At 39.1% G+C, this 26,678-nt stretch overlaps 1 protein-coding gene across 2 annotated transcripts in view; it reads left to right on the top strand.

Annotated features, from left to right (window-relative positions):
* NYAP2 (neuronal tyrosine-phosphorylated phosphoinositide-3-kinase adaptor 2) overlaps nucleotides 1-26,678 on the top strand; it is a 239,826-nt gene that overhangs the window by 186,882 nt on the left and 26,266 nt on the right. For both annotated transcript variants that reach the window (XM_036913631.2, XM_036913638.2), the window contains one exon: nucleotides 10,878-10,981. In XM_036913631.2, coding sequence (XP_036769526.2) covers nucleotides 10,878-10,981 — 104 coding nt within the window. The remainder of the gene's footprint in view (nucleotides 1-10,877; nucleotides 10,982-26,678) is intronic.

Raw genomic sequence — 26,678 nt, 5'->3', positions numbered from 1 at the left:
GCATTCATCAGAGAAATAGTTTTGTTTGTATTTCTCCTGATACTGGTGATACAGCTTTGAGAAATAACCAGAGAAGGAGAACTTGGAGTGAGTTAACCATTTTAAATAGCCAAAGTATATCTTTATAGGGTTCAAATGTAAATAAACAGGGTATAAAATGTGGAAGGCTAATTTAAAAAAATGATAGTAAGCCATGACTGTCACGACTGACCATGGAAGCAGAATTTGCAAAAAGGGAGTGATCAAAATGAATTTTTCTGTCCTTAACTGAACTATCATCTCTAGTCTCAGAAAATGGTTACAAGCTACGAGGCTAGACACAAGGTATTAGACTTTGTGATAGAGTTTGTACGTGTGTGTGTATGTGTGTGTATGATGAATCTCCATCCATGACAGAGGAGGGATGAGAAGTGAGAAGTGTCTCCCCCAGTGGAAAATAAAGTGAGAGACTTTAGTGGGACCTGGAAATCTTATTATTTGTTTTAATCATTGGAGGCATATGTAAAAAAAAGTATCAGCGGTTAGGTAAATGACCTATGACCACAGAGCAGAAAGTTGCTTGGCAAGTTACTCCAGCCACTGGTGATGCGTTAAAGATGTGGGCCAAGTGTGCCCCCCATGGACCCAGTTAGGCCATGGAGAGAAACCCTGGAGGTGGCTTACGTCATGTGGCTGCCCAGAGCGACAAGGACTCTCGGTGCAAGGTCAAGGTGCACTACGGAATGCCCAGTAGACAGACAGCAAGGAGATCTCCAGGTGGAGATCATGGGAGGCTGTCAGGGTCACGTGAAAGCAGCCCCAGAGTGAGAGGTGTTCACCTCTCTTTCTGTCCCTGCTAATCGCTGCTATAGCCACAGAGCGAGACGCCAGTACATGCTAGTGCCAGTCAAGACCTTTCCCATTCCCTCTTTCCTCCCCTCATCCTACCTCTGCCCCTGTGGGGGCAAACACAGGAGGGACTAAATGGGGGGCCATCTCCTCTGTGTGCTATTTAGCAGGGCTAAATAGGCCAAGGAGAGACGTGTTTTCTTGAAATAAAGTTCCAATGGTAGTTAAAGCAAGGAGCTAGGCATTTAAATTACTTCCAAAAGACATTCTGGGACTTCAAGAAACTGAAGGATTTTTAATTATCAAAATGCAAAGGAAAAGCTCTGGGACTTGGCCTAGGGTTCATCCAAAGGGCAAGAAGAACTGCCACCCCCACCCCCACCCCCACCCCACCACCAGGTAGTTGGAACTGTTTGTGGGGAGCAAAGAATGACTGTTTTCTGGTTGTATCTAAGGTCTTCCATGTTCAGATTGTGTCTAAGGTCTTCCATGTTCAAATTAACAGCTAAATGAACAAGTTTAAGGAAAGTAGGATCTTATATAATGACAAACTTTGCTGTAAGATTGTTGCAAATTATATTTACCCTGAATTACGAAATTTAAGTTTATCACCTTTGTGGATCATCTCTGAGCCATTTAAAATTATGTGACCAAACTGAAGCTCATGAGAAATCAAATATATTATGTAGACTTTTGATGAATAGCAGATTCGAGTGTATTTCAGGTTCCTGATCCGTACTGCCACATTTTCCCCATGATTTAATTAGGTTGGGGTTCCCTATTCCCACCTCCATGATCATGAATTCATTCATTTATTCAGCCATTCTATTCACTTCTTCTATTTTTTTCCATCTAAAGTTCTAAACATTGAGCACGTGCCAATGGGGGTGGCAGCTGCTAATCACAAAGGTTAAAAATGTAATTACAATCTGTGACAAAAGCCCTGGACCAAGGAAAATGACACCATACTCCCTGTGGACTCTGTTACATGACTTCCTGACAACACGGGAACTGAGATGTCAGGTGAATTAGGAGAAAGAGCGATCCAAGGAGAGGAGCAGGAGGTGCAGTGACCCGGTGACGCTAGGATGTGTGTGGGAGAGTGGCTGGGGAGAAGAGAGCAGGGTAGCATGGCGAGTGGGGAAGCCTAGTGCCTGGCAAGGGCTGGCCGAGCCGGCCACATCAGTGATGCGGGTCTAACCTAAAAATGACAGGAAACCATTTATGGATTTTAAACTCAGGGTTTGTGTGAACTGATTTACAAAGCCAGCTAATGTATTATCATCTTAAACCAAGGGAAGCAGAATTACAAAGACAAATATGTTGCCCCAAATAACCTGCCTCATAAATCCAAAGTAGAAATGTTTTCTCTGCTCTCCAGCCCATGAACTTTCTCTGTTCCTATAACTAATGGAGAGATACTTATAACTGATTGTTTTGATATAGCTAAAAACTAATTCTAGAGAACCTGAGTGCTCAGTTGTCTTTTCCCCTAAAAAATAGCACTGATGGTCTCTGCCTTCAAGGAGCTTCTGCACCTATGATGGGGATGGTTTTTTACAGCAAGAAGGCATTTTTGCCCCCTGATTCAATAAGACAGGACACTAGACTTTGTTTTTCCATAGTTTACGGGATTTTTTTTTTGAAACTGCTTATTTTCTTTCTCCTATTTTTTTTTTTTTTTTTAGCAAGATTGTTAAAGTTACAGGAGCTGTTGAGAATCAAGGAATTTGGTGACATTGACTGATATGTATGTGTGTTTAAAGCCATGTATGGGTTTTAAGCTTGGGTCTTACTTGGTTTAGTTTTCAAAGTCTGATAACTCATTTCATATGCTATATATAACTATATGTGTGACACACACACACACACACACACACACACACACACACAGAGTCCCTTAAACTCAATTTCTACTAAACATTGGCATAACCCTTGAGATTATATCCTATACTACACCATAAAACTGTTGGAAAGAATACAACTGGTTAGTAATTTCATTCTTGTTGAAGAATTTCTAAATATCCAACTACTCTCTGATTCTCTTGGGGAAAAATAATTAACCAGGAATAAGCAATTCAGAAAATGCAGAAGGTGACTTCATCTTACTTGCCTGTCAATAGATTAATCCTGGTTAAGAACCATGATCACAATGCGCAGGCTCAAATTCTGACGGTAGTGCCAGCTCCTTGTGTCTTTCACGGCAAGAAACCTGGCCCCACCCTGTGCCCTCTGTGCCAAGAGTCCTCCCTGACATTGGTCCTAGTTGGCAGCTGTTGGCTTTCTTTGGAAAGGCCCTGCAGGTATACGATGCACCAACAGTATTCACAAAGAATGCCTTGTTTCGGTGAAAAGCCGTAAAAGACATTATAAAGAAGAAGGTTCAGACTTAATGCTGGACATTTACAGAGACTCGTTCTGGAATCTTTGTAAACCGACGAGGATACATGTCAAATAATATTTGCACTGCCATCTACTGTCCGAGACAGGCACTGCAATGTCCTCTTTTTTTAAACATTAAAATCAACAGAAGTCTATTCTGTATTTTGGAAACTTGGGAAAGGTAAAGAAATGGAGGAAAAGTTTTTTTTTTTTTTAAGAGAAATGTATAAATAATTCATCTTACACTGGCTTCATTCTTTAAAATGTGGTTTAAAATAATTCATTCAATAAGCACTTCGTGAATGTTTACCAGGGATCAGTTATCATGTTACTCAGGAGAAATACAGTGCAGAATGAGATAGACAGGAAGCCTATCCTCACCGAGCATACAGGTTAGTATAGGAGGAAAAGAAAGGAAGGGGGAAGGAATAAGTACACCAGAGAAAGTGGAGTGGCATGATTAAGCCCCTAGAATGAAAGAAGAGGTGCGGAGCTTTAACAGAGCTCAGTGCGCTATGGCGGCGGCAAGACTAGAAATGACACAAACTGAGCCATGTGTCCCACTGTGAGGAACCAGTTTAGATTCTATGGTTTTATAAGAAGAGGAGATGAAAGATCAGATTCACCTTTTAATAGTAAAACCAGCTAACATTTCTTGAGCTCTTATTACATGCACATCACTGAGGTGAAATCTACATTTATTATCTTATTTTATTCTTACAATAATTTTATGGAGTAGGTACATTTATTTCTCCTGTTTTACCTGTGGACAAGCAGAAGCTTAGAGAGGTCAAGTAAATCGTCCATGGTTGTTCAGCTAATAAGGGATGAGAGGGTAGCAGCCCTCATTCAAAAATAAAGCTTTCTCAGGACCTCTAGCCAAAGTATGAAGACAGCTCTCATTGACTGACTTGTATCACATGTCCACCCCTGAACCAATCAGTGAGGCCAAGGGGTTAGAATGATGGACTGGATGGACCTGAGTCACATGGCCACTTCTGCAGCTGGAGTTCAGGCAGCCCCTGCAATGGAACCATAAAAATTGAGATTATTGATGATATTATCTCCAAAGAAAATTCAAACTACTGTTCCAGACAAAAAAAAAAGAGTCAATGGGTTCTGGACAGGTGAAAATGACAGATGACCATTACCCCCTACTCCCATGAGTTAAGTTTTTTAAAATATAGTTTTGCCGTGTTTAACCATTTATTACCAAAACTTTTGCCAACAATTTCATAAAATTTTAGCAAATAGCAAACTTGAGTTGTGCATAATCCTACCAACATTGTTATAGAAAATGCACAAAAAGAAGACCTGAAAGGAGTTTTAAAAGTAGTGTGACTTTTGTAAACTAGTTCATGGTCAATCAAAAATATTTTTGAAGTCGTGGCAATTGTCCCAACAGATTTCATTTATGAATATCAAAGAATCAATGAATGAATCTTGGAGTTTGCTTTTTATTAAAAGTGATGCAAAAATGCCCTGAGAATGTGGATGTCTTCCCTCAGGTCTCATGGGCAGACAGTAGCTTTTCTTGGACATTGCTATTGGAATTTTTATAGGCAGCATTTTAAAATTGGTGGTTCTCAAATCTCCTGGAGCTTCAGTTTTTCCCACATTTCATGAAATTTTCTTTGGTTTCAAGTTTTGTGTTTTAAATAACTCCACTGGCAAATCAGTTGTATAAAAAATTACCTTTTTCAGAAAACTCTTTGGGGATTCAGAGTTTGTATAAAGCAACAGTTCTCAAACTCTTCAGTCTCGGGACCCTTTATGGTCTTAAAAATTATTGAGAATCCTGAAGAGCTTTTCTTTTTTGTGGGTTAAGTTTAACAGTATTACTCATATCAGAAATTAAAATTGGGAATTAAAAAGTTATCTATTCATTAAAATAAACCCATTATATATTAATAGAATAAACATTTTTTTCATGAAAAATAACTATTTTCCAAAACTGTAACAAGTGGTCAGCAGATTGAGATTGTTTTACATGTTTGCAAATCTCTTTAATGTCTGGCTTAATAGAACATAGATTCTCATATCTGCTTTGCACTGAATCAGTTCTGGATTCAATCAGATATATTGCTTTGGTGAAAATATATGAAGGAAATCTGACTTTGTATAGATGCATAATTGAAAAGGGAGGATATTTTAATAGCCTTTTCATATAATTGTGGATATTCTTCTTTTATACTCTTCCCAAACTCAACAAATAGCAGTTTCATAAGGTTTAGTTACATGTCCATAAACTCATCATGTTCTGTTACATTAAAGTCCATTGGTCTAACTTGCACTTTAAATGGATCTTTTTCCCATGCATGATTTATAAGATCATGCTTTAGAAAATATCCATTCACTAAGTCATGCAAATCTTCCATATGTTAACACATTTTGCTATAAAAATCAATACAGCACATTAATTAATATCACCACTGATATCCTAAGAAAAGGCCTTGAAGTATTAGGATGCTGTCAAGCTCACAGTAGTGGATACAAGCTTTTCAAAATTTTTGCTTGACAGCTCAAATTTATCATTGTCAACAAATTCTGTCAGTTGTCTCATTAAAGCAATAAGCTCATCTCATTCATTTCTGAGAAAATGTCATACCAAACATCCAAGTCTATGTAGCAGTGAAAAATACATGATTACTAGTACAGCTCGATGCTGTAGCTTTGATGTGCTAAGGTAACAGCAGCACATTTTTCCATCATTGTTTTTGGACTTTCAGTGCATTTGTCAATACAGTGTGAAAGGCAAATAACACCTTACTTAGTATTTTTATGAAAAGAGTTTTGACTGCATGTCCTCACTTCCCCAGTGGGTCTTAGAGATCTCCAGAAGTTCTGCCGTAGGGTGAAAAGACATGACTGTTACTGGAGATCAGACTGAAATCTCCAGCCGCAGTGGATTTGACCATGTATGGTCTTTGATTAGTCTTCTTCCTAGACACATATATTGCTTAATTTATGCCTATAACAGGCAATGAGTGGTTCAAGGCAGAAGCACAAAGACCATGACTATTGAAACAGAACATGGTATCAGGACCATAAGAATTAGAATATCTGGTCATATTTTGTCTCAGGATAGTTTGTTCATTAACAAACCACAAAAACCATGGTATAAAGAGGACATATCACTAGTGTCATGTCCAGTTTTAATTTTCACTTATTAGGAATAGAGTTTTCACATTAATAAGGTAGGTGATATGGAAAATTTAAGCCAGGATTCTACTTCATTTTGTTCGTTAGAAACAAAGAGTAACATGTTTCAAAAATAGGTGAAATGGTTTTTGTCACGTATTCATTTCTAATATCCAATGATGAAGGGATTCTATTCTATTCTGTTTGTTTGTTTATTCTATTTTTGATACCATGACACAAAGTGAAATTTCTCACCCCATGGTAATATACATTTGATCCTGATACAAATCATGGTATGTCTTTTCAAATTTCTATCTTGGCAGATGGATTTTCTTTATGCAATGATTTTTAAAGATAATTAAGAAGCACATATTTCTTATTAAATAGGTAAAATACGTTGCTTTATGCACACATACTTTAGTTTTCTTTTAATGTGAAATGAAGTATTTTTTTTTTAAACAAAAGTACCTTTTCATATTTAGCTGAAGTGATGAAGAGCCTAAGGGTATTTCTGAAATTGTACATTAGAATAAAAGAGGCTTTCAAATAAAATAAAATAAAAACTGTTAATGTTCTGCTATGTTGTCGTGTAAAGAAATAGCCATATATTGCAGCATCTCGGGCATCCCTATGTGATAAGCAGTATTATTTATATTCTCTCTACATAAGAAAATGGAAGACAAGAGAAATCCCAGTTAGTCAGATAGAGAAAGCATACAGAGGGCACTCCTAACTCCATATGCATGTGATTCGCTTTGTCTTCTAAACAATGGGTCCTATAGTTCTCTATGTCCATCACTGGATCATAAATCCTACCCATCACATGGCTGCCTCGCTTCTCTCTGGTTTTTAAGTCTTCACCAGAATTCTAGTATTCCTGAAATGAATTAACAATTACTTTAGCATCAGTAGTTTTACTATCTGACCCTTCCCAAAACACTAGGATCTTGCTCCATGATTATAGGGCAGTGGGACTCATGGAAAGCTATATAAGTCTTAGGTGCCTCCTGAGAAGAAAGCTCCATGGAAAGCTGGAGAGAAAGAATTTCTACTCTCAGGGTAGAGTTTTGCATCCTGCTAATTTTCTTTTTTCTGTGGTCACATCAGCAAAATGATCCCAGCAATGATCAGATTTGTTTTATTTTTTCAGCATTCAAAATCACAACCCCTAGGCCTATGAGCATCTTAGGGGTCTATAAAAATATTTGATATTAAAAAAAAATAGCATCAAAATTCCAAAAGACACCACCAAATCAACATTAATGAATATTTAATTAAATCAATACCAAGTTTGACATTAGGTCAACCTAATTAATTATTAAATTTAGTATTAAAACAATTTCACTACACTTCAAAACAATTTCTAGATTAGACTAATAGAGCAAAAATGTCTGAGTATGCTTGATTGCTGTCTAGAAATCATAGTCAACCATGAATTAATTAGGTTATTCACAGTCCAACAATTTTAAAGCAAAATTATAAAATTTCATTCAAATTATATACAGAACAAGTTGCTTTTAGTATGAGGCAGGAGGGTATTGTATATGTTTGTTGTCATGTATGATAGAAGCTTTAAAACAAAGTATTCAGAATCCATGACATTTTAACATAGTCCTGACAAAATTGCCTCTTACTGTTTAAACACCAGTTTATCTCAGATAGCATATGTGTTATTTCAAAGAAAAGGTCTTCTCCAGAAATGAAAGTAGAGTTTGCAAGAAGTGTACTTTGGAATATTAAATAAAGTCCTCTCTGTAGCTTCTCCTTAGCCTTGAGTCATTGAGTGGAAACTTTCAGCAGTATGACTGACTTGGGAAAATCATGATATGTCTCTGCTAGTAAAGAATATTGTGTATTTAAAAAAAAAAACAAGATGGAGAAAAGATATGTCTCCTCAGAATTTGAGTGATTTTATTTCTTTGATGCTGGATGAAAGTTTTTTCTTTGGTGAAAAGGTACAAATCTTGTATTGCTGGGTAGATACAGAGGCTGAGAACAGTCATTTGTCTTTGCTTTCTGAAAGCAGAGAGAACTCCAGTGCTCCTGATAACAGCGCTGGACACCTTGGAGATTATCTGCTAACAATATCAAGGGACATAATCCTGAACAGAAATTCAGTTCATCTTAAAGTAAAGATGAGAAATGATTGAGAAATGACTACCTTAAAACAAAACAAAATAAAACAAAGTGATCATAGTATGCACTAAGAATAAAAAGAAAGAACTATTAAGTAACACATTCCAATGGATACTTACTTAGTAAAAACTTTCCTATAATGATGAGTTATTATCCTAGAAACATCTCATGATAATATCTTGATATTGGTGTATTCCAATAAGTTAAAATTAGTTCATCCTTCCCTCCCTTCTTCCCTTCCTGCTTTCCTGCCTTCTTTCTTCCTCTTTTATTCTTTCTTTTCCCATCTCCCTCTCTTTCTTTCTTAATCTACTAACCCTTTCTTGTTCTCTTTACACTTGATCTCCCCTGAAATTTCACAAACAACATGGTATTGTTACAGGCAAGAGTTTACAAAGGAAGGGGATTTTCCTTGGGTGTAGGAAGGACAGATGCCTTCTAGTTTATAATTAATCTCTTAATGGAATGATGTTCTCTTGGGGGAGGAAAGCTGTATCCTAGATCTCTTTTGAGGGATATGTCCATTGTTTTTGACCCCCCCAAAGCCTTGGCAATTTTCAGATTAGCAAAATTCAGGATGGCAGCTTACTATTTTTAGTTCCAGGCTCCTAAGCCTCACTGTTTAAGGCTCAATGCAGTGTATTCCCAAAGGTTAGTGAGCAGGACAAATTATGATGCCACAGCCCTAGAGGATCTCTGAGAGGCCTATGATAGGATTTTCTAGGATTTGGGGGACTTCTTCAGATAATGCTTTTGACTTCAATTCAGTTGAATGTGAGGAACATTCAATATTTTTTTCCTAAGGAAGGATGGCAAGAACACTTGAAGAAATTAAAAAAAAAAATCTAAGTTTATACAGCTAGTTGAATAGACTCAAAATCATATCTAAGTCCAAAGCCCATTTATCAACTTTTTTTTTTCACCACTTAAACCAGAAGGTAAAAGACTATTTGATTTACCAAGAAAGAGGCTCTTAGTGCTCTTTAATAATTATAATATGGAGGTGAGACAGTTGTTTAGTAGGAGGAAGCAGAGGTAGGAGAGGAAAGGGATGTGTGTGTGTGAATGGGCATCAGCTTGTCTTATTCTGTATCTGGTGGCTGTGAGGAGTGGGGAGGACCTCTTGGAAGGCATCTGGCAGAGGCTGAAGTTGGCAGTTAAGAAATCACGTGACATGGACGTAGCAGAGCTCTTTTCTGAAGTGTGTTCATATAGAAATGGCAGGAAGATAGTGTTCCTATGTAGTGGTACAGCCCATTTTTTTCTGCCAACAGAACTGAGCACATTCCTGCTCTGGCATCAGTACGTCACATCAGTAACTTAGTCATGTAACGCCATGTGAAGCTAATTGTTCACTGAGTGTAATTGTTAAGTGAAATGTATAAAGAAAGGCTTTCTGAAATGCACTTGTGTATTTGCAATGCGATTATTCACCTTGCTGAGCCTCAGTCTTCTAATTTGTACATTGGGAGCCCTGTGTAACTCTGAGGAGTGTCTTGAGGATTACAGATGATCTAAGTAATTTAAATATAGCTAGACTATACCAAGCACTCAGAAACAAACAGCTAATATAATAGTTTGGGATAAAAGCACAGATGCCAATTTTTCTTTTTATGACCTCTCCTCTCCTTTATCAAATATCTTCAAATATATCTGAAAATTGGTATACCATAAATTCTATGCATCTTGGTTGAAGAAAATTTCCATCCCCAAATTCTGATCTCCAAAGTATCCTGCCAATGACCTATGCAGCTCTTTGGGGATCCTTAAATAGAGGAAGAAGTAGGGAGTGGTTTTTAATTTTGAAAAAAATGGAAGTCTTAGAAATGGTTATAAAATTTATAGGGAATGAAGATAAATTAAGGAAATGTTACAATGAAAACATGAAAGCAGCCAGCACAGCACAATGATGATGAAAGAAAGAAGGGGGCGGAGGGAGGAAGGGAAGGGGAAGGGTAAAGAAAAGAAAAAAAAAGAGAAAAGAAAAGAAAGGAAATTGAAGAGTGTGGAAAAGACATTTTAGGACTTGGGAGACCTATGAACCAAAGCGGAAGCAAAATGCTCCCCAAATGGTCATGTCACTCGCTTTTCCCCATGGGATATTGTTCCTCTAGTAATATAGAAACTAACCCCCAAGGGGGTCAGGTGCACAGGAGAACAAGACCTCTGCTTCCACAATTTGTTCTTTATTCCCAGGAGCTGATCTGCAAATAAAGCTTGTTTTAGACTCCATTGTTATGAAATTGTTTCATCACCCGCCAGTTACTAGCAAACATCAGAAATATTTGGTGATTTGAAAGAGCAGGCAGCAGACAAGCAGGGGCTCTGAGAGCCATTCCATGTCTGCAGACATTACTAGACTAATACTTTCTCTCTGGCCGTGTTCACAGAACCGAAAGTAAGCTGCAAGCTGGGCCGGTCTGCGTCCACATCCGGCGTGCCCCCGCCATCAGTTACTCCTCTCAGGCAAGCCAGTGACCTGCAGCAGAGTCAGGTACCACCATCGTTAGCCAGTCGTGATTGACTGCCTGTGATGCGACATGCCAATCGCTTCCCACCTCTGTCTGTCGTGTGTTGCTGTAGACAACTTTCGCATTTGCTTTTCTTCTTCTCTGTGTGTATGGGTTGAGGGGATGAGTTGTGGCAGTCTGTGTTTTCATCCAAAAAGGAGTCCTTCTTCCCTGTGATTGGTGCAACTTTCTTTGCTGTCTGTTACCAAATCGTTTTTTGTCTCTGGTTTCCATCATTCTGTAATATAAATGTAGTAAACTTGTATTATATGTATTGACTTAGTGGTTATTTTTTTAAAATTCTTTCTCTTTCCCATGTTTTGTGTACTTTTATACTGTCTCTGAAAATTTATCAAGTTTGATAAATTTATCAACTTTGTTTTATGTAGATTTACTTTTCAATGTTTTGTCCACAACACTTGCACAGACGTTGTCGATGAATTTGTACGTATATTTTAGCTATTATCCTATTATACTGTAATATTTGTGACTGCTAAATTTTATTTTTATTTAGCTTGGAGCATGATTGTGTGACACTGTGAATGTCGATGTCCTTATAAATCTTGATAGACCAAGTCATTTGGATTGAACATGGCAGCTAGTCCTCTTTCTTAGGCCATAAAGACAAATCGAATGACCTGATAATCTAGATATTACCAAAAACTGTAGATTAATAAGGCGATCTTTAAATAAATGACTTTTCTCTCTCATACCAATAATATCAGAAATGTCCTCAGAAAGGGGATGTAAGTGTTCATGCATGGTAAATGAAATCTCTATTATAACTGGAGGAAAAAAGACAAGAAATAAAGGCATAAGCTAAAATATCATTTAATCCTTTACAGTAACAATATGTTGCTGTGATGTTCATTTGGGTACATGGTTATAAATGGGTAATTTAGTATGGGGAAAAATCACTACACATAAATGTTTATCTATAACTCACCCAATAGGAATTCAATACATTGACTTAATTTGTAAAGCTTTCTTGTTGTTACTGTTAAGTATTATGGATGTTAAATAGAATAATGTCATCCTGGAGTGGTTTCTCTCTGCTTCCCAGATTTAATCACTGCATTCATAAAACTCTTTGAAATAGTAAATTATAAAACTAGGCATGATACCTCTGTGGGAACTGTCCATTACTGATTAACAAATTACATATTCATCAATTATTTAAAATGTCAAGCTATTTAAAAAACATAACCAAGCAGAATAATTGCATTTTTTTCTAATGGGAGACCTGGTGCTTTTTAGTATTTTGGTCTTGCTTAAATGTGCACAGGATGTGATTTATGAATGTATGAAATATCTACAAACACAAGAGATGAGAGGCTTCTCTCAAGGGCATCTCAAGTGTTACTTAGAATTTCTGTGTCTTAATTTAAAATGTTAAATGCCTTCATAAATACATGTATCCAGTTCAAACACTTTTTGGGTATAAAAGACATAGAAACAATAAGGCAATGAATTAATACATAAATACACAACCTCATAAAGATAAAGTACTATCCTATTTATTAAAGCTATTTCAAAAATATTACATTTACCAATATTTACAGTTTAAAATATTATATGCAGAAAGGAGATTATTGTAGCTAATTGGCAGAACATTGCATTAATATAATCTATTTTCCAAGGACATGTACCTTGCGTTAACATTGTTCTCAGTTACACAGAGAGGTGTTGTATTCTTTGTTTTTTCATTTTATTTTTTTCCTAATCATCATTGTTTTACCCTAAACCCCTTTAACTCTCAATGAAAGATTTCTGGCGTAAATTTCCAGAACAGAAACGAGATACAATCTCTGTGCCTTTACCTTATCACTCTTTGCTCATCTCTCACCTGATGGAGTGTTCTTCATTCTTCAAAATATAACAACCTAAGAGAGCCCCACTGCTTATGGGCCATTAGTTTCCTTGCTGACCAGCAGAAGCTCTGGCACACAGTCAGATGGTAGATGAGCTGTCAGGGCTGGGAATTAAAGGCTGGTCTCTGAGTCTCTCTTCTGACTGGTTGTAATATTCACCTATTCCTCTACTCTAGAACTTAAGGGATGAGCATGGTTCTGAAGAACCTTGCTGAGCATTCCTATAATACCATTGAAGATCCTCTTTTCACCAGGCTCTTGACTGAGATGTCTCTTTACTCTCCTTTGCTCAGTAACCCAAGGCAATGGGGAAAGACATTTAAACATATTGACTCTAAGAGTGAATATTCATACGCCAGCTAGGGTAGGGAACACCCAGCATTATCAAATAAATGATCACCCTAGTTACTTTTTGAACAGTTTCTCCACCATTAGGATTTTTAAATCCAGTAATTATTACAACTCAGAATGCTTAACAGGAGATATTCGATAATAGAACTCTTGCTAGAAATCAGGGAAAACCATGTGATATATTTAAAACAAACAAAAGCAATCACTAACCCTGAAAAGAATTCTGATGGTGCTCATAAACTGAGGACTCTGGCTTTAGGAAGGCTCTGCCATTTCAGCCACCTTAAAGGACATCACAGCTTTTCAGAAGGAACTGTGTTTTCTTTCAGCTCATTTGTTCATGTCCTTACTTCCTTTCAATCCAGTATTTTCACTTACTACTTCACATCATGGCTGGTTGGAGCTTTCTAAGGAGTTGTGCAAGAGTAATAACAGAAGTGCTGGATATAGCTTCAGCAGAGATGTGGAGGTGACCCAAAGTGCCTGACCCCACCCCCAGTAGCCTAGGCCAATGATGACTACACACCTCCAGAGAATGTAGACACAGTAGTTACTGACTGACACACAGAGGAGCCTAGGGCCAATAGTGATGGCCAACCATCAGCATTTGTGTATAAACAAAGGTCACCATAACGTCTGTTTGGTGTTTCAGTCTGTTTTGACTTCAGGTAATTACAGCAGACGCAAGATTGGTATGAATACATAAACTCATCTGACTAGAAGTTCAAAATACGTAAGAGAAAATGGGACACTCAGGAAAAATGTATGTGTTCTAAAGTATTTCGAGTTTGTTCCACACCACATAATATCCTCTGAAACTCAGAAAGATGAAAAACAGATGATTTTCTTTCTGAATTCACCCTGGAATAAATGGACTAGACCTGGGGCAACACACTCCCTTGGAATTTTATTGCAATACATATTTTTTGGCATTTGTCTTTGCAAATCTTTGGGAATTAGACTGAATTTCTGAGTCTGCCATGAGAAAGCTGTTTCCTTAGCTTTAAAAGTAGAACTATAAAAGTCCTGTATTGAACTTGGAGCACATCACTTTTTTTTTCTGTAGTAAAGGAGAAAGCCATGTGCTCAGGAAGTGTGAGCATTTTTAGACAGTAGGTGATGTTCAGATGATTCCTCCAGGTCTGGCTGAGAACAAACCTGCCTCTAAAGTGGTCCCCCTTCCGTGGAGGATGGTGCCATCCTCAGTCTTGCCACCTCAGGAAGGGAGGTAGCCTGTCCCTGGGAACTCATGCTCACACCCACACACGCATTCACCAGTGCACACACTTCACGTTTTCTAAATAACAGATCTCTGTGGAATCAGGGAATAATCACAGAGCTAACAGTGATCTAGGCCCTGAACTGAAATTTTACTCTTTCCCTGAGGCTTGTTTATCATCCTAAACTGGATTATCATAAATAATCCTTGGTTTGGGGGAGAGGGTAGGAAAAGGCCAGTTCTAATTTTCTTTAACATACACTTTGAAGTCTAATGGGTCCACATTTCTTTAGAAATGTAAAAACGGCCTTCAAAGCCATTGTCTCCTGTTCCTCAGGCCTTGTGTGGCATGAGAATGGCCTCCTCAGCAGCCAGGATGGGCCTCACCCAGGCATGTCGCTTCTGCATACTTAAAAGCTGTTATCCAGGCAAACAAGCCCAGTGCCTTTTAGCTTCTCCCTTCAGGATTATTCTTCAACTGCTATTTTTGATGGCAGCCCTCTGGATTATCTCCAAGCTAACATCCCCGTTCAGCTTGATGACCTACCAGGGGTTGTGGGTGGGGGTAACGAGGGTCTGTCCCAGCTGCCTGACAGCAAAAGGCCTTCTCTTTTCCTTCAGGCTCCAGTTATGTCTGCACGCCAGCCTCCGGCCAGTTTTCCTAGACAATGAAGGAACATGTTACAGTGCCCAAAGCTTGACACATGTCCAGACTGTGTTTCTGGACATGCCTGGATGTCAAAATTATTTTTTAGTTACATTAAAATAAAAGGAAGGTAAATCATCCAGAGACAGGGATTAGGGATCAGTACATATGAAAGACAAAGGGTTAGGATTTAGGTGGATTCCTTGACCAGGGCTGTGGCCAGTTCAGAGCACACCGCCCATGCCCAGCACAGTGTGCGACTCCTTGATCCTTGGCTGACTTATTAAATCTCTCGATAAATGTCTCTCTCTACATATAAATGGAAACATGTTTTTCACACACGGTCTAATTTTGTCCCCTTCCTTGGTCCTTGATACCTCCAGAGCAGTGGGATATTTTAATTTGTCTCACAATCTCAGTAACGCGTCACCTTAAAGCTTTGAGAAGACCACTGCGTTTTCTCAGGGTCTGTGATTTCTGGGCTTTTATTTAACTTTTCAAATCATCAGGACATTTGCACATAAAACTTGTAGGTGCCTGGAGAGCATGTGGAAGGCTAAAGACAAAGGGAGATTCAGGATATTAACATAGATACTCAAACGAGGACATAGGGAGGAATTCTGGTTTCATCAGCTCAGTGCCAGCTCACATCTCGGAATAATGTAACCTTAAAGAATATGTTCTTATTTAATTTTACCTTCAATTTATAGGATCAAGTAGAAAAGCAGAAACAAATCCTGAGAGGGGAGAAGCTTCAACAGTATTCTCTCTTTAGAGTAGCATGGACGGACGTGACTTGCTTCGCCGAGGCTCTCTGTGCTTTCTTCCAGCCCTAAATTCGGTAGACCTAGAACATATGTCTTACGAGGTTTCATCTGATGAGTGATACATTTGCAGGGGCATCCTCTCTAGAAGCTAAAGCTTTGTGGCAGGTGACAGAAAACAGTGTCAGGAAGGAGAGGAACACGGTGTGCGGCTGGGTCATGAGCCACCCCAGCTCGACACGATGAAGGTTCCTCCTCTGCCATCCTTTGCTCAGATGCTGGGCGAACTTCCTTTGTTGGTGTTAAGCCCCAGTGACAGGAGCTGAGAGGATGCTCTGCAGTGGTGTGTGCCTTTGCACGGCTGATTTGGTGGTATGGTATGTACCATTTGGTAGTGATGGTACCATTTGATGATGGTTTATGTGATGGAAATGGAAGAAAAGCAGAAACACAGCACGCGGCCGAGCAGCAGAAACTGAACTCACTTCATTAACACATAGTTTCCCACCACCAGCAAAGAGCTCCCTCCAAACTTTGCAGTAGAGCTTAAAATGACCCTTACTGTTTGCTCTATTCAACATCCAAGTTACGCTGATATGTATTTCCAAACATATAAAAGCCCAATAGGGGGACTTGGAAAACCCTAGTACAATTACAATGCAGAATCAGTGTCACACCGGAGAAGGGTTTATCTGTACTAACTTCAAATTGTAAAATAAAGTGGATGTTAACAAAGAGTATATTACAAACCAATTGTAGTTCATTGTTACCTTAGTGATATTTGCCAAAGAGGTTGGGTCCAGTCCTGTGAAATGTTAGGAATGTCAGTGGTTGTATGGACCGATTGCCATGTATCATGGCATAATTGCCTGAAAATAATGCAAGTGCCAAAGAGCAAAGCAAGAAGAGCTTTACCGATCATGTGGGTGCTCTCTGTGATGCTGTCCCATTGGTTTGTAAAAATATCAGGCTTTAGTATTTTGTGGGGCTCTCTATACTTAATGTTACATTTTAAAAAATGAGATTTGGTGTTGCCTTTAAATAGCAGCCACATCCAGTAACATGTGAAATGAAGTGTTGGTATTATGTGATTTTCATTTTCATACAAAGAGTTCAGATGGCAGAGACTCATTGCTTTTTACAACACAATACAGTATGGCTGAGGAATTTGACATATTACTTGAGCATCATGTGTTTGTTAACTTCTGTATATGCCAAGTGGCAGAGTATTTGGGAACCCCCCTTTTGAAGGTCAGTAGTCTCACGATCAGTCACTCAGCAACTCCATTAAGTAGAATGAAGCTAAACAAACCCATCCCTTTACCTTCATTCCAATCTCTTCACATAAGAGTCTTGCCATTTATTTCCTTAGAGTTGGAGACAGAGTATAATAAGTAAGATTTTCTATAAACATTTTTGAATCAATTGACAAATATGGGTGGGGATGGGGGCAAATGGACTCTGAGAGTGACTGCCACCTGATTCTAGCATTGTCCCCAAATGCCGTGTCAGAGTTATCAATTTAACCCACCAGGACAGAGGGTAAAAGTGTTCAGAAACTTAAATTTATATATCCCAACATTCTTTAACACCTGGAAAAGAAAAACTTATTCAGAATTCTTTGTTGAAGTTTGCATAATGAAAACCATCTTCCATTTGTTATCATCTCTGATATGCTTATTGGGCACCAGGACCATGCTGACATGTCCCCTACATCATTGCTGGTGTGTCCTCTACTGTCCTATACTACGGGCACTATTATTATCTCACATTACAACTGAGGATACTAAAGTGAGCTATGTACCTTGTCTAAGTTTTATACCTATTCAGTGTCAGTCTATGATCTTAAATACTCAGCTAGATACAAACTTGAGATTTAGAGGAAGTAAGACTTCCTTTAGAATCCTGGCTCCTGCAGGTGGTGGCTGTCTGACCTTGAATACATTGCCCAACTTTTCAGTCTGTTTCCTATCTGTAAAATGGGGGCAGTGTTATCTGCCTTGTATGATTTTTGTTGACGATTAATGAGATCTTGTCCTGGACTGAAATTATCAACTAGAAAAATAGTCATTGTTTCCCCTTTCCCTTATAACTTTTCCTTCTTCTGAAAATTCCACTTCTCCACTTGCTGGAAAATCATAAAGGGGAAAGTTATCCTAATCAGTGGTATTGCAAATGGCATGGGCACAGAGGGAATGCATCCATCCACCTTTAAATCAAGATCCTTGTATGGAACTACTAATGATCATAAAAAGACAGAATTTTAGTCAGTTTTATTACTGATTTTAAATTCTGTTGACAGTGATTTTAAATTTCCTTATTGCCAGCATCTGAGACAGATGGGTTTCTCCCACCCACTCCTCATACACTTCATGTGATTATATTCCTTATTTCCTCTCCAAATAGGATCATAGATACTAGTTATTTCCCATATCATAAGGTGTCTGTATCTGGTATTTCCTCTTACCTTGTAGGTCTCATGTGTGGCTTGGAAGGCAAGTGAGTAGAAATCCATGAAGGATATCATTTCAGAAATGCCACCTGTCCCCTGAACCTTCTTTACTCTCCTATGTGAGTTAGAGTATGAATGACCATAGTAAAAATGCTCAGGCTGCACAGGAAGCTGTTATCTGCAGGGGTCAGGACAAAAGATACAGAGACACAGGGTAAGTGTGTTGCCAACTTCAGCATTTACTTAAAGCTTCCCTAGACCACAGTTTTAAATGCCTTGCTTTCTAATATGCACATTATTTACCCACAAGCATGCTCACTATATTATATCCCATTTTACTGACTTAACATTTTTTATTTTTGTTTTTCATTTTTATTTTCCTTTTAATGAAGAAAGCATAAGGATAAATGCATTATAAATTGTTATGTAAACAAGAGGCCTGAATTTGAACAACAGTCTTGCCCAGGCAATATGTGTTATAGCTAGTAGCCATATATGGATATCAGAGAGCAATGCTTAGTATTTCTTAAGCAAAGTCAGAGTCAACCGAATATATATATTATATGTATATATATATGTGATATGATATATACTACATAAACATATTACACACTCACACACACAGATACATACTCTTTTGGCCCCATGTAAACACCAAAAGTGGTCTAGTTCATTAAACTAACAATATTATGGGCGTGTCTGGGAAAGTGAAGCTGAAGATTTGAAATCCACTTGTCACATTAGTTTATTCCATGTGTTTTCAAGCAGATCTTTATAAAGTTTCTAATTCCATGTCAATTTTCATCAAACACTTAGAAAATAGAAACTTTGGGAGGCAGTGGAAAATACTTAGCTGCTAGATTTATTCCAAATGCCCCTCTAGTTGGAAGCTTCGGCTCAGTCTAGAGGACAGTCGGTGTATCACTGTACATCTTGTTTTGAGTTGTATACGAACAGCTACTGAAGGAACATTTACAGATTGATAAGGCAATCTGTACATGCGAAGTGCTATGGTTGTGTTCCGCTGCCAGTTATTAGCAGAAGTCCACAGCCCAGAAAACTTCCTTATGACAGGCTGTAACTATTGCAAAGTAGGTCAAGCTCTTGAAGTGGCTGGCCAACCTAGTCTGGGAAATAGCATAACATTAGGTGGACCCATAGCACCACCTAGCATCTGAAGTGTATTTTGCAATATGCCCTTGGTTTTAAAAATACTTGAATCAAACAAAACTGCTTGATGACAGAGTAGATATAGAAACCCAGGGCAAATGTTTTTGATGGTATTTGTGTTTTTTTGATATTTTTCATTACTTTTGTCTTGCAATTTTAGGGTGTCTAACTTTGAAATATATCTTGCAGTACTTTTGGAAGAGGGAAAATATCGAATCATAGCCAGGATCTCTGAGTGTTATGTATTATTTATGATTAAATGCAGCTATCTCATTAGGATTTATGATATCTTTACATTGTAATTCCCTAAACCCAACCTGAGCTGGGTTATTCTCCTTGAATAAATGAGATCATTATTCCTATTTTGCAGAATGAAAAGAAAATTAGCAGAGCAAGCTTGAGTGGCTGAATGCAAGAACTCCTTCTTGATTACTTAGTTTGCCACTAACATATTTGAAACATATCCTTAAGCATCTCTCCTGGAAAGAGCAGGTTCCCTAACTAGTGGGTAAACTTACCTCGAACTTCGATTACTTGTGGATAGGAAGAAATGTTTACGCTATATTAATGTTGGCTCAGAGTGGTACTACATTTGATTTAAAATATTAAATACATCCACATTATGAATGGTTTACTCAAGAAGTACTAGAAAAAGTTTCTCCCCTCAGCTCACTTGCTAGATACATCCTCGTTCCCTAGTATGTGCTGCAAATAAACATTATCCTTCAGATTGAAAGCACCTCCCCCATTCAAGTAGACTTTTCAAAGGGCTTTTGCACAGAACATTATCTTCTTTTATTCTCACAGTGTATGCAGTAGGTAGACTACCCCCAATTCACTGATGAGCAAACAGGGGCTGGAGAGTGTGTTACCTGTTTTGAGGGTCTTGTAGCTCATAACTGGCTGTATGGACAAGAGGTGGAAGCCCAGGTAGTCCTGTCTATTAAACCTCTGCTTTATTTTCTACCAGAAGAGCTGCCTCTCTGAATCTGCCCTATTCCTAAAACACATCTTCCTTCACATTCATTCATTCCATTCATCCATGTATTTAATCATTCTTTAATTTTCCAGGTCTTGCCTTTGAACTTTTCTAGACTAACAGCTACATAGCAGAGGGTCAGATTCAACTAGGACACGAACTGAGCCAGGCACCACCTAAGAGCAGGGTCTTCAAGAGAAGCGATCTGCGGAGGAGCATAACTCCTGGAAGGAAGCTAGATGTCGCGTTTTGTTCTTGTACCATTCTCTTGTGGACGATGGACTGGTGCTGTGAGAAATCAGCCATGCAGGGGTCTGTGTGTGTGTGTGTGTGTGTGTGTGTGTGTGTGTGTGTGTGTGCACGCACACATGTTCACATGCATGTGCAGGAGCACAAACCCTTAAGCACACGTTTTTCCACATTCTGAAAAGAAAATACACCCCTCACACGCATGCACCCATACATACCAGCTTTTTAGAGCACTGGTGTAGATTGAACCAAAGGCACACAAAAGACAAATAATATATTCACCATGTTCTGTTAGGCTTCTGAGCTTCCACAGAGGTCCTATGAGCAGACTCTTTAAAGGGGGAACAGCATCCATACTGTCATTTCAAAGCCTTTATTCTCTAAAGTAAATGCTGCATTAGAGCTAGTTAAGAACCCCTGATTGTCAGCTGTTTTGACAGGGATGGTTTCTGGAATGCTGCATTTAATGATTTAGTTCCCAGAAATTGGGGAAGTTATTTGAGGGACCGAAAGGTGTCAAGAGTAATCATCTTACCCAGCCCAGTCAGCTTTGCATATGAAATGGGAAGAGGCTTTTCAGGAGAAGCCCACAGAGCCAAAGTCACTTACCATTCGGGATACAAACTAGGAAGGAACCCAATCTGTGCTGTCACTTGTCTGATATAAACCTAAATAATGCAACAAGGAACCCTCGGAGAAGTGTTTCACTGAAAGTACTTACCTCCGATGATTGCCGTTCCCCTGGTACTCATGGAATTTCTGGGTATTTTGATTCCTACATCTATATGAAAAGAGAAAATGAATATGAAATGATGGTTTAAAGGAGACTGCTTAAATAAATGTAAATGCTGTTCAGTCATTTATTTATTCAACACATAGACTTTTTTTTTTTAACATTTTGTGGGAGCAAAGAAATGCAAGACTCTGTCTCACTTCTAAGAAGGTATGGTGCATTAGGGAGAAACAAGACAAGCCACAGGAGAGGGGAGCAGAAGGCTGGAACTGGGGCCATGCCAGCAGCCTTGTGGTCTGGCTTTGTTGCCTGGCAGCTGCATCTGGGGAGGTCTCTCCCTGCGCACCAGGTGAGACCTCAGCCTGGACGGGGGAGGGTTCTTGACTCTGAATGAGAAAGAATTCTTGAGCAGGTGGGAAGAATGCAGGTAAGGAAAGAATTTATTAAAGCAAGAGAAGAAATGAATGGCAGAGGCCTTGCAGGCACCTGAGTGCAGGAAAATGCAGAGATGCAGAGGAAGGGAGAGGAAGCCCGCTGTACAGGGTCCCCAATCAGAGGACCCTCAGAGCTCTCAGCATCCCCTTCCTACTTATCAGGGTAAAATGGAGACTTGGAAATAGAATGAAATAGCAAAGAAACAAAGACCCTTACCACTGGCAGAGTGCAGAGAGACAAAACGCAGTTAAGTTGAGCAGTGAGAAAGCTTTATTTTAAGTTCCGCAGTTAAAGAAAAGAAAGTGCAGGCAACCTCAGAGAGGAGGTGCGCTAAAAGGCTGGGGTTTCTGTCATTTAAGCATTTTCCAGGAATGTGACAAAGGGCTAGGGGGTGTAGACTTGTCAGTGGTCTCAAGATGCTCATCTCTGGTGAGAGACACCACGTCTTCTTCTTCTCTCCTCTATTATCAGTCCTCCAGCTAATTCTGCAAAATAAACTTAACACGGGAAATTTATTGATCTGGTTCCTTCCCAGGATGGTGTCCTCCCTCTGGAAACATATCAATCTAGACCACCTGCTCTGCCCCCAAAGCGGTTTGAGTTATTGTCTGTTTGTTAAAGAATATGTTAGAAATCTCCCTGGTTTGTAACATGGAATCTTAGCCTTAAGATGGAGTCCCTCCTGTTCTTACTGTACTATTTATATCTCAGCTTTTTTGGAAAATTGATCGTGCTGCTTGTCTCCTGTCTCTGCCCATCAGCTTCTCTCATATCCAAATGCTGGCTTGCAAGACGACCGTGAAGTATTATGATAGGCTCAGTGTCTCCTGCCCTTTTCCCCAACTCCAGTCTCCACATACCCACCCTCCACATCACCAGGAGAGTGGCTGTGTGTTGACTCCTCCATGCAAAATTCTGTAAATTCTGCCCATTGCCTACAGGATAGAAAATAAACTGCTTTGCATGGATTTCAAGGTCTGCGTGATCTGGCCTTGGCCTTCCTATTCAGCTTCATCATCCAACATTCTATCTACACCCCACATCCATCCACATACCACAGTGGTTCTTTTCCACTTTGATGTGCTCCAAGATTTGCCTAAATCACCTCTTGGAACACCCTCCCCAGCCTGAACTTTTGGAAGCTATTACATATCCATCAAGTTTGGGGTCAAGTGCATTCTCCCCATTGGAGAGGCTGCCTAAACCTTCCAACTCCTCCCCACCCTTCTTTGTGTCTCCCCTGTACTCTGTGCTTCCCATAGATAACCCACATAACTTTATTTTAGTATCAAAGGACAACATTGTCTGAGGTATGTTATCCTCTGTTTTGTTAACCCAGAAAAGCAGTCTGAGGAAAGGTCAGTTAGAGTCCTTCATTACTGGAGTTTTTAATTTGCAGATGTGTATGGTCAAGTAATTGCAGAGAAGAGGATACAATGTGCACTTCTCAAATGTATTTGGCTATGGAACCCCTTTTCCATTTTCCAAGGAGCATTTCATTTGACTCCAAAGGTGCTGGTTATGATTGTTGACCTTAGATTCGAGGCTCTTTGAGGGCTGAGATGTCTGTTTTCATCTTGGAAATTTCTAGTGGTCTTAGTATATATTGAATGAATAAATTGATGAATGCTAAAGGTAGAAACAGATAATTGTAAAACTGTTATAATAATTTCAGAAGCATTTGGGCTCCTGATCAGTGGCTCTGCACAGTCATAGCATTTGCCCACATCAGCTAGTTAATTAGTTAGTTTTACCTGCTGGTGGAGAATGAGAGACAAACATTAGAGAATTGAAATGCATGGCCACTGGGAGAATCCAAACTGCGTTTCCTACCTAAAGGGAAATCCCTACAAAACTCATTCCCAAAAATCAATTTCTTTAAAATGGCAGCTTCATTAACAGAAGGAGAAAGAGTATATCATGGGGACCATGTTAGAAAGATAAGCTTTAATGATGCAAGTATGTATTTAGGACAACATACACTGGGGTTGGAGGAAAGTAAGATCCTTACAGTCTCTAATGGCAGCAATTATGACACCCTCTCTTCATAAATAGATCAATATACAAGTTAACCTTTTAAAGTAACACAAAACTTAATTAACATCTATATACTTCTGACAGCAACTACATTGTGTGTTTATCAATTCCTACTCTTACATTGGGAGGTTTTTCTCTATGCCACCAAGCAGTGCTCCTACACCAGCTAGGTATCCTACCGTTCAATGCAGTTCTGACATTGTCTACCTGGAGATACACCAGATCCCGTAGGTTAAGGCCTCAGGCCCACAAAACCGTGCCCCCCACCCACCGCGCCCTGCCTCCAGATGCTAATCCAATGTCCAGATTATCACCAGTGCTTCTGACTGACTGGATATAAATCAGAGGTTCCCTTGGGTTCCATTAATTTGCTAGAGCAGCTGACAGCATTCAGAGAAACAATTTACTTACTAGCATATCAGTTTATTATAAAAGGTTATAACTCAGAAACAGCCAGATGGAAGATACCGTCACGCAAGGCCTGGGAAGGGGTGCAGAGCTTCCGTGCTTTCTGAAGGCTCCACTCTCCCTGCATCTCCACTTGTTCACCAACCTGGAAGCTCTCTGAACCCCTGTTGGGTTTTGATGGAGGAGTCATTACATAAACATGATTGATTAAATCATTGGCCATTGCTGATTGAATTCAATCTCCAGCCCCTTTCTCCTCCCAGGTCTGGGAGCAGATCTGGAAGTTACCCCCCTCTAATCACACGGTTATTGGCAGCCGGCCCCACCCTCAGGTATGGTCCAAAAGTCACCTCATTAACATAACAAAGGACACCTTGATTTCCCTAATTATATGGAATTCCAAGGGTTTGGGGAGCTCTGTGAGTGAAATGGGGATAAAGATCAAGTATATATTTTTGGTATAAATCACATCATCAGTGTGTGTGTGTGTGTGTGTGTGTGTGTGTGTTCTACTTAACTTCATTTAGATTTTCTTTTTATGGTTTTGCATAAGGTTATTGAAACAACTCATCCCTTTTCTCTCTTGCTTTTGCTCTTTTTTTTTTTTCTATTTTTTTGCCCAGGTTTGCTGGGCAGGTGCCTAAACACACAGAAACTTGTCTCTTGGGTCATTCAGCATTTGTTACCTGCCCACAGGCTTTCTAAAACTACTCCTGCAGCCAAATTTAAATGCAAAGGCGAAAGTTAAAACGTTAAAGATAAAAGATGCAAAAACTCTTAGTAACAAAGAGCTGTTTGCTGCTACAGTATATTGACTTAAAAGAAAGTCTACTCCTGTGCTATATCACCTTCTCAAAATGAGTCACGATAGGGGGGCTGTTCTAAGTACAACGTATTAACTGTAGGATGAACTGTGTATGAAGATTTGCTAAAGCTGCCAGAAGAGGGCAGCATTTCACCTTCCCCTACTTCTAAAAGTAGGAATGGATCTAACGGTCCACCAGGAGTGATATATTTCAGTATTCATCATGGAGGTGGAAAGAAATGAGATGGAGCAGTGAGGCCACCTTGTCTTCTCTTCCCTCTTCTTCCTGTCAGTCATCTTTCCCCTCCTAGCTACTCCCAAGGCCTTTGGGTGGAATGGCTGGACCCTAGGAAACAAGGGCCACTGGAACATATTGTTAGGGGCAACCTCTGTAGTAGTAATTTGATAACCTTACGTGCCACAGCTCTGCAGTCACTAGGGTGATTGAATTAAAAGAAAGTCTACCCCTGTGCTTTAGTATGGATAATACTAATTATTAAATTATAATTATTAACTAGTAAAGGATAGTATGGATAATATTAATGACTGGCCATTTGACCTTCTTTTCTTTCTAAACCCTCCATGTTCTAAAATCACCTACCTCAAACAAAATTTTCCAGCTTGTATCCCCTGCCCCTCATGTAGCGACTAAATGCTAATAACTCACCAACCCAACACTAATATCTGACACGTGTAACTGTCACTGACACTTCGCAGGAATTAGCACGAGCACATTAGAGTTTGGAAGTTGCTTTCATCCATTCACTCAGCAGTGCTCATTGTTCACCTGACAAATGCCTGAGGTTCCGACAGATGCTCAATGATTGATAGAAATTGTGTTCAAAGGAATTGCAGCCCCTGTAAAGGGCGCACACACACACACACACACACACACACACACACACACGCAAATGTATTTTAATCATGGTACTTCATCTTTCAATGTTTAAATATATAGCTTCTAAGAGCAAGGATCTTTTTTCTAACAATCACACTCAAAAAAGCAGTCAAGTAGATTATGATCCAATCCTATGGTTTCATATAAAGCCCATTTTCAAATTTCTGCAGTGCCCTGCTCCTACGCTCCTCCCTGGTCTGGGATCCAGTCAAGGATCATTTATTACATTTAGTTCTCATAGTTTTAATTTTTACTTTTTTTACATCTCTTTTCATTATGGATATTTCTCAGCCTCATTGATTTTTCAAGATGCAGAACTTTTCAGAGTCCACAGCAGTTTTTTTTTTCCAGAACATTGCTTCATTTTGATTTGATTGTTCCTTTGTGATTAGATCCAAGTTAAACATTTTGAGCAAGAGGACAACATGTGGAGGCCTTCTCAGAGAGTCACATGATGCACGGTATCTGTTTCATTACTTGGAACATGATGTTAGATCACTTGGGAAAGGCTGTTTCTTTATTCTAAATACTCCGTGTGCCAGGAGGGAGGGACGGTGGAGGCTATCTTAGAGTCTACCCACCATAGGATCAAATCAATTGATTAAATATATTATGGCTCTTGTGTTTCCTTTGAAAGGGAAAAATCTGATTTGGTTTGATCAAA

The sequence above is a fragment of the Manis pentadactyla genome, chromosome 6 (genome assembly GCF_030020395.1).
Source record: "Manis pentadactyla isolate mManPen7 chromosome 6, mManPen7.hap1, whole genome shotgun sequence".
Taxonomy (NCBI): domain Eukaryota; kingdom Metazoa; phylum Chordata; class Mammalia; order Pholidota; family Manidae; genus Manis; species Manis pentadactyla.
Note: the sequence above shows the minus strand (reverse complement) of the source record. Positions and strands in the feature narration are given on the sequence as shown.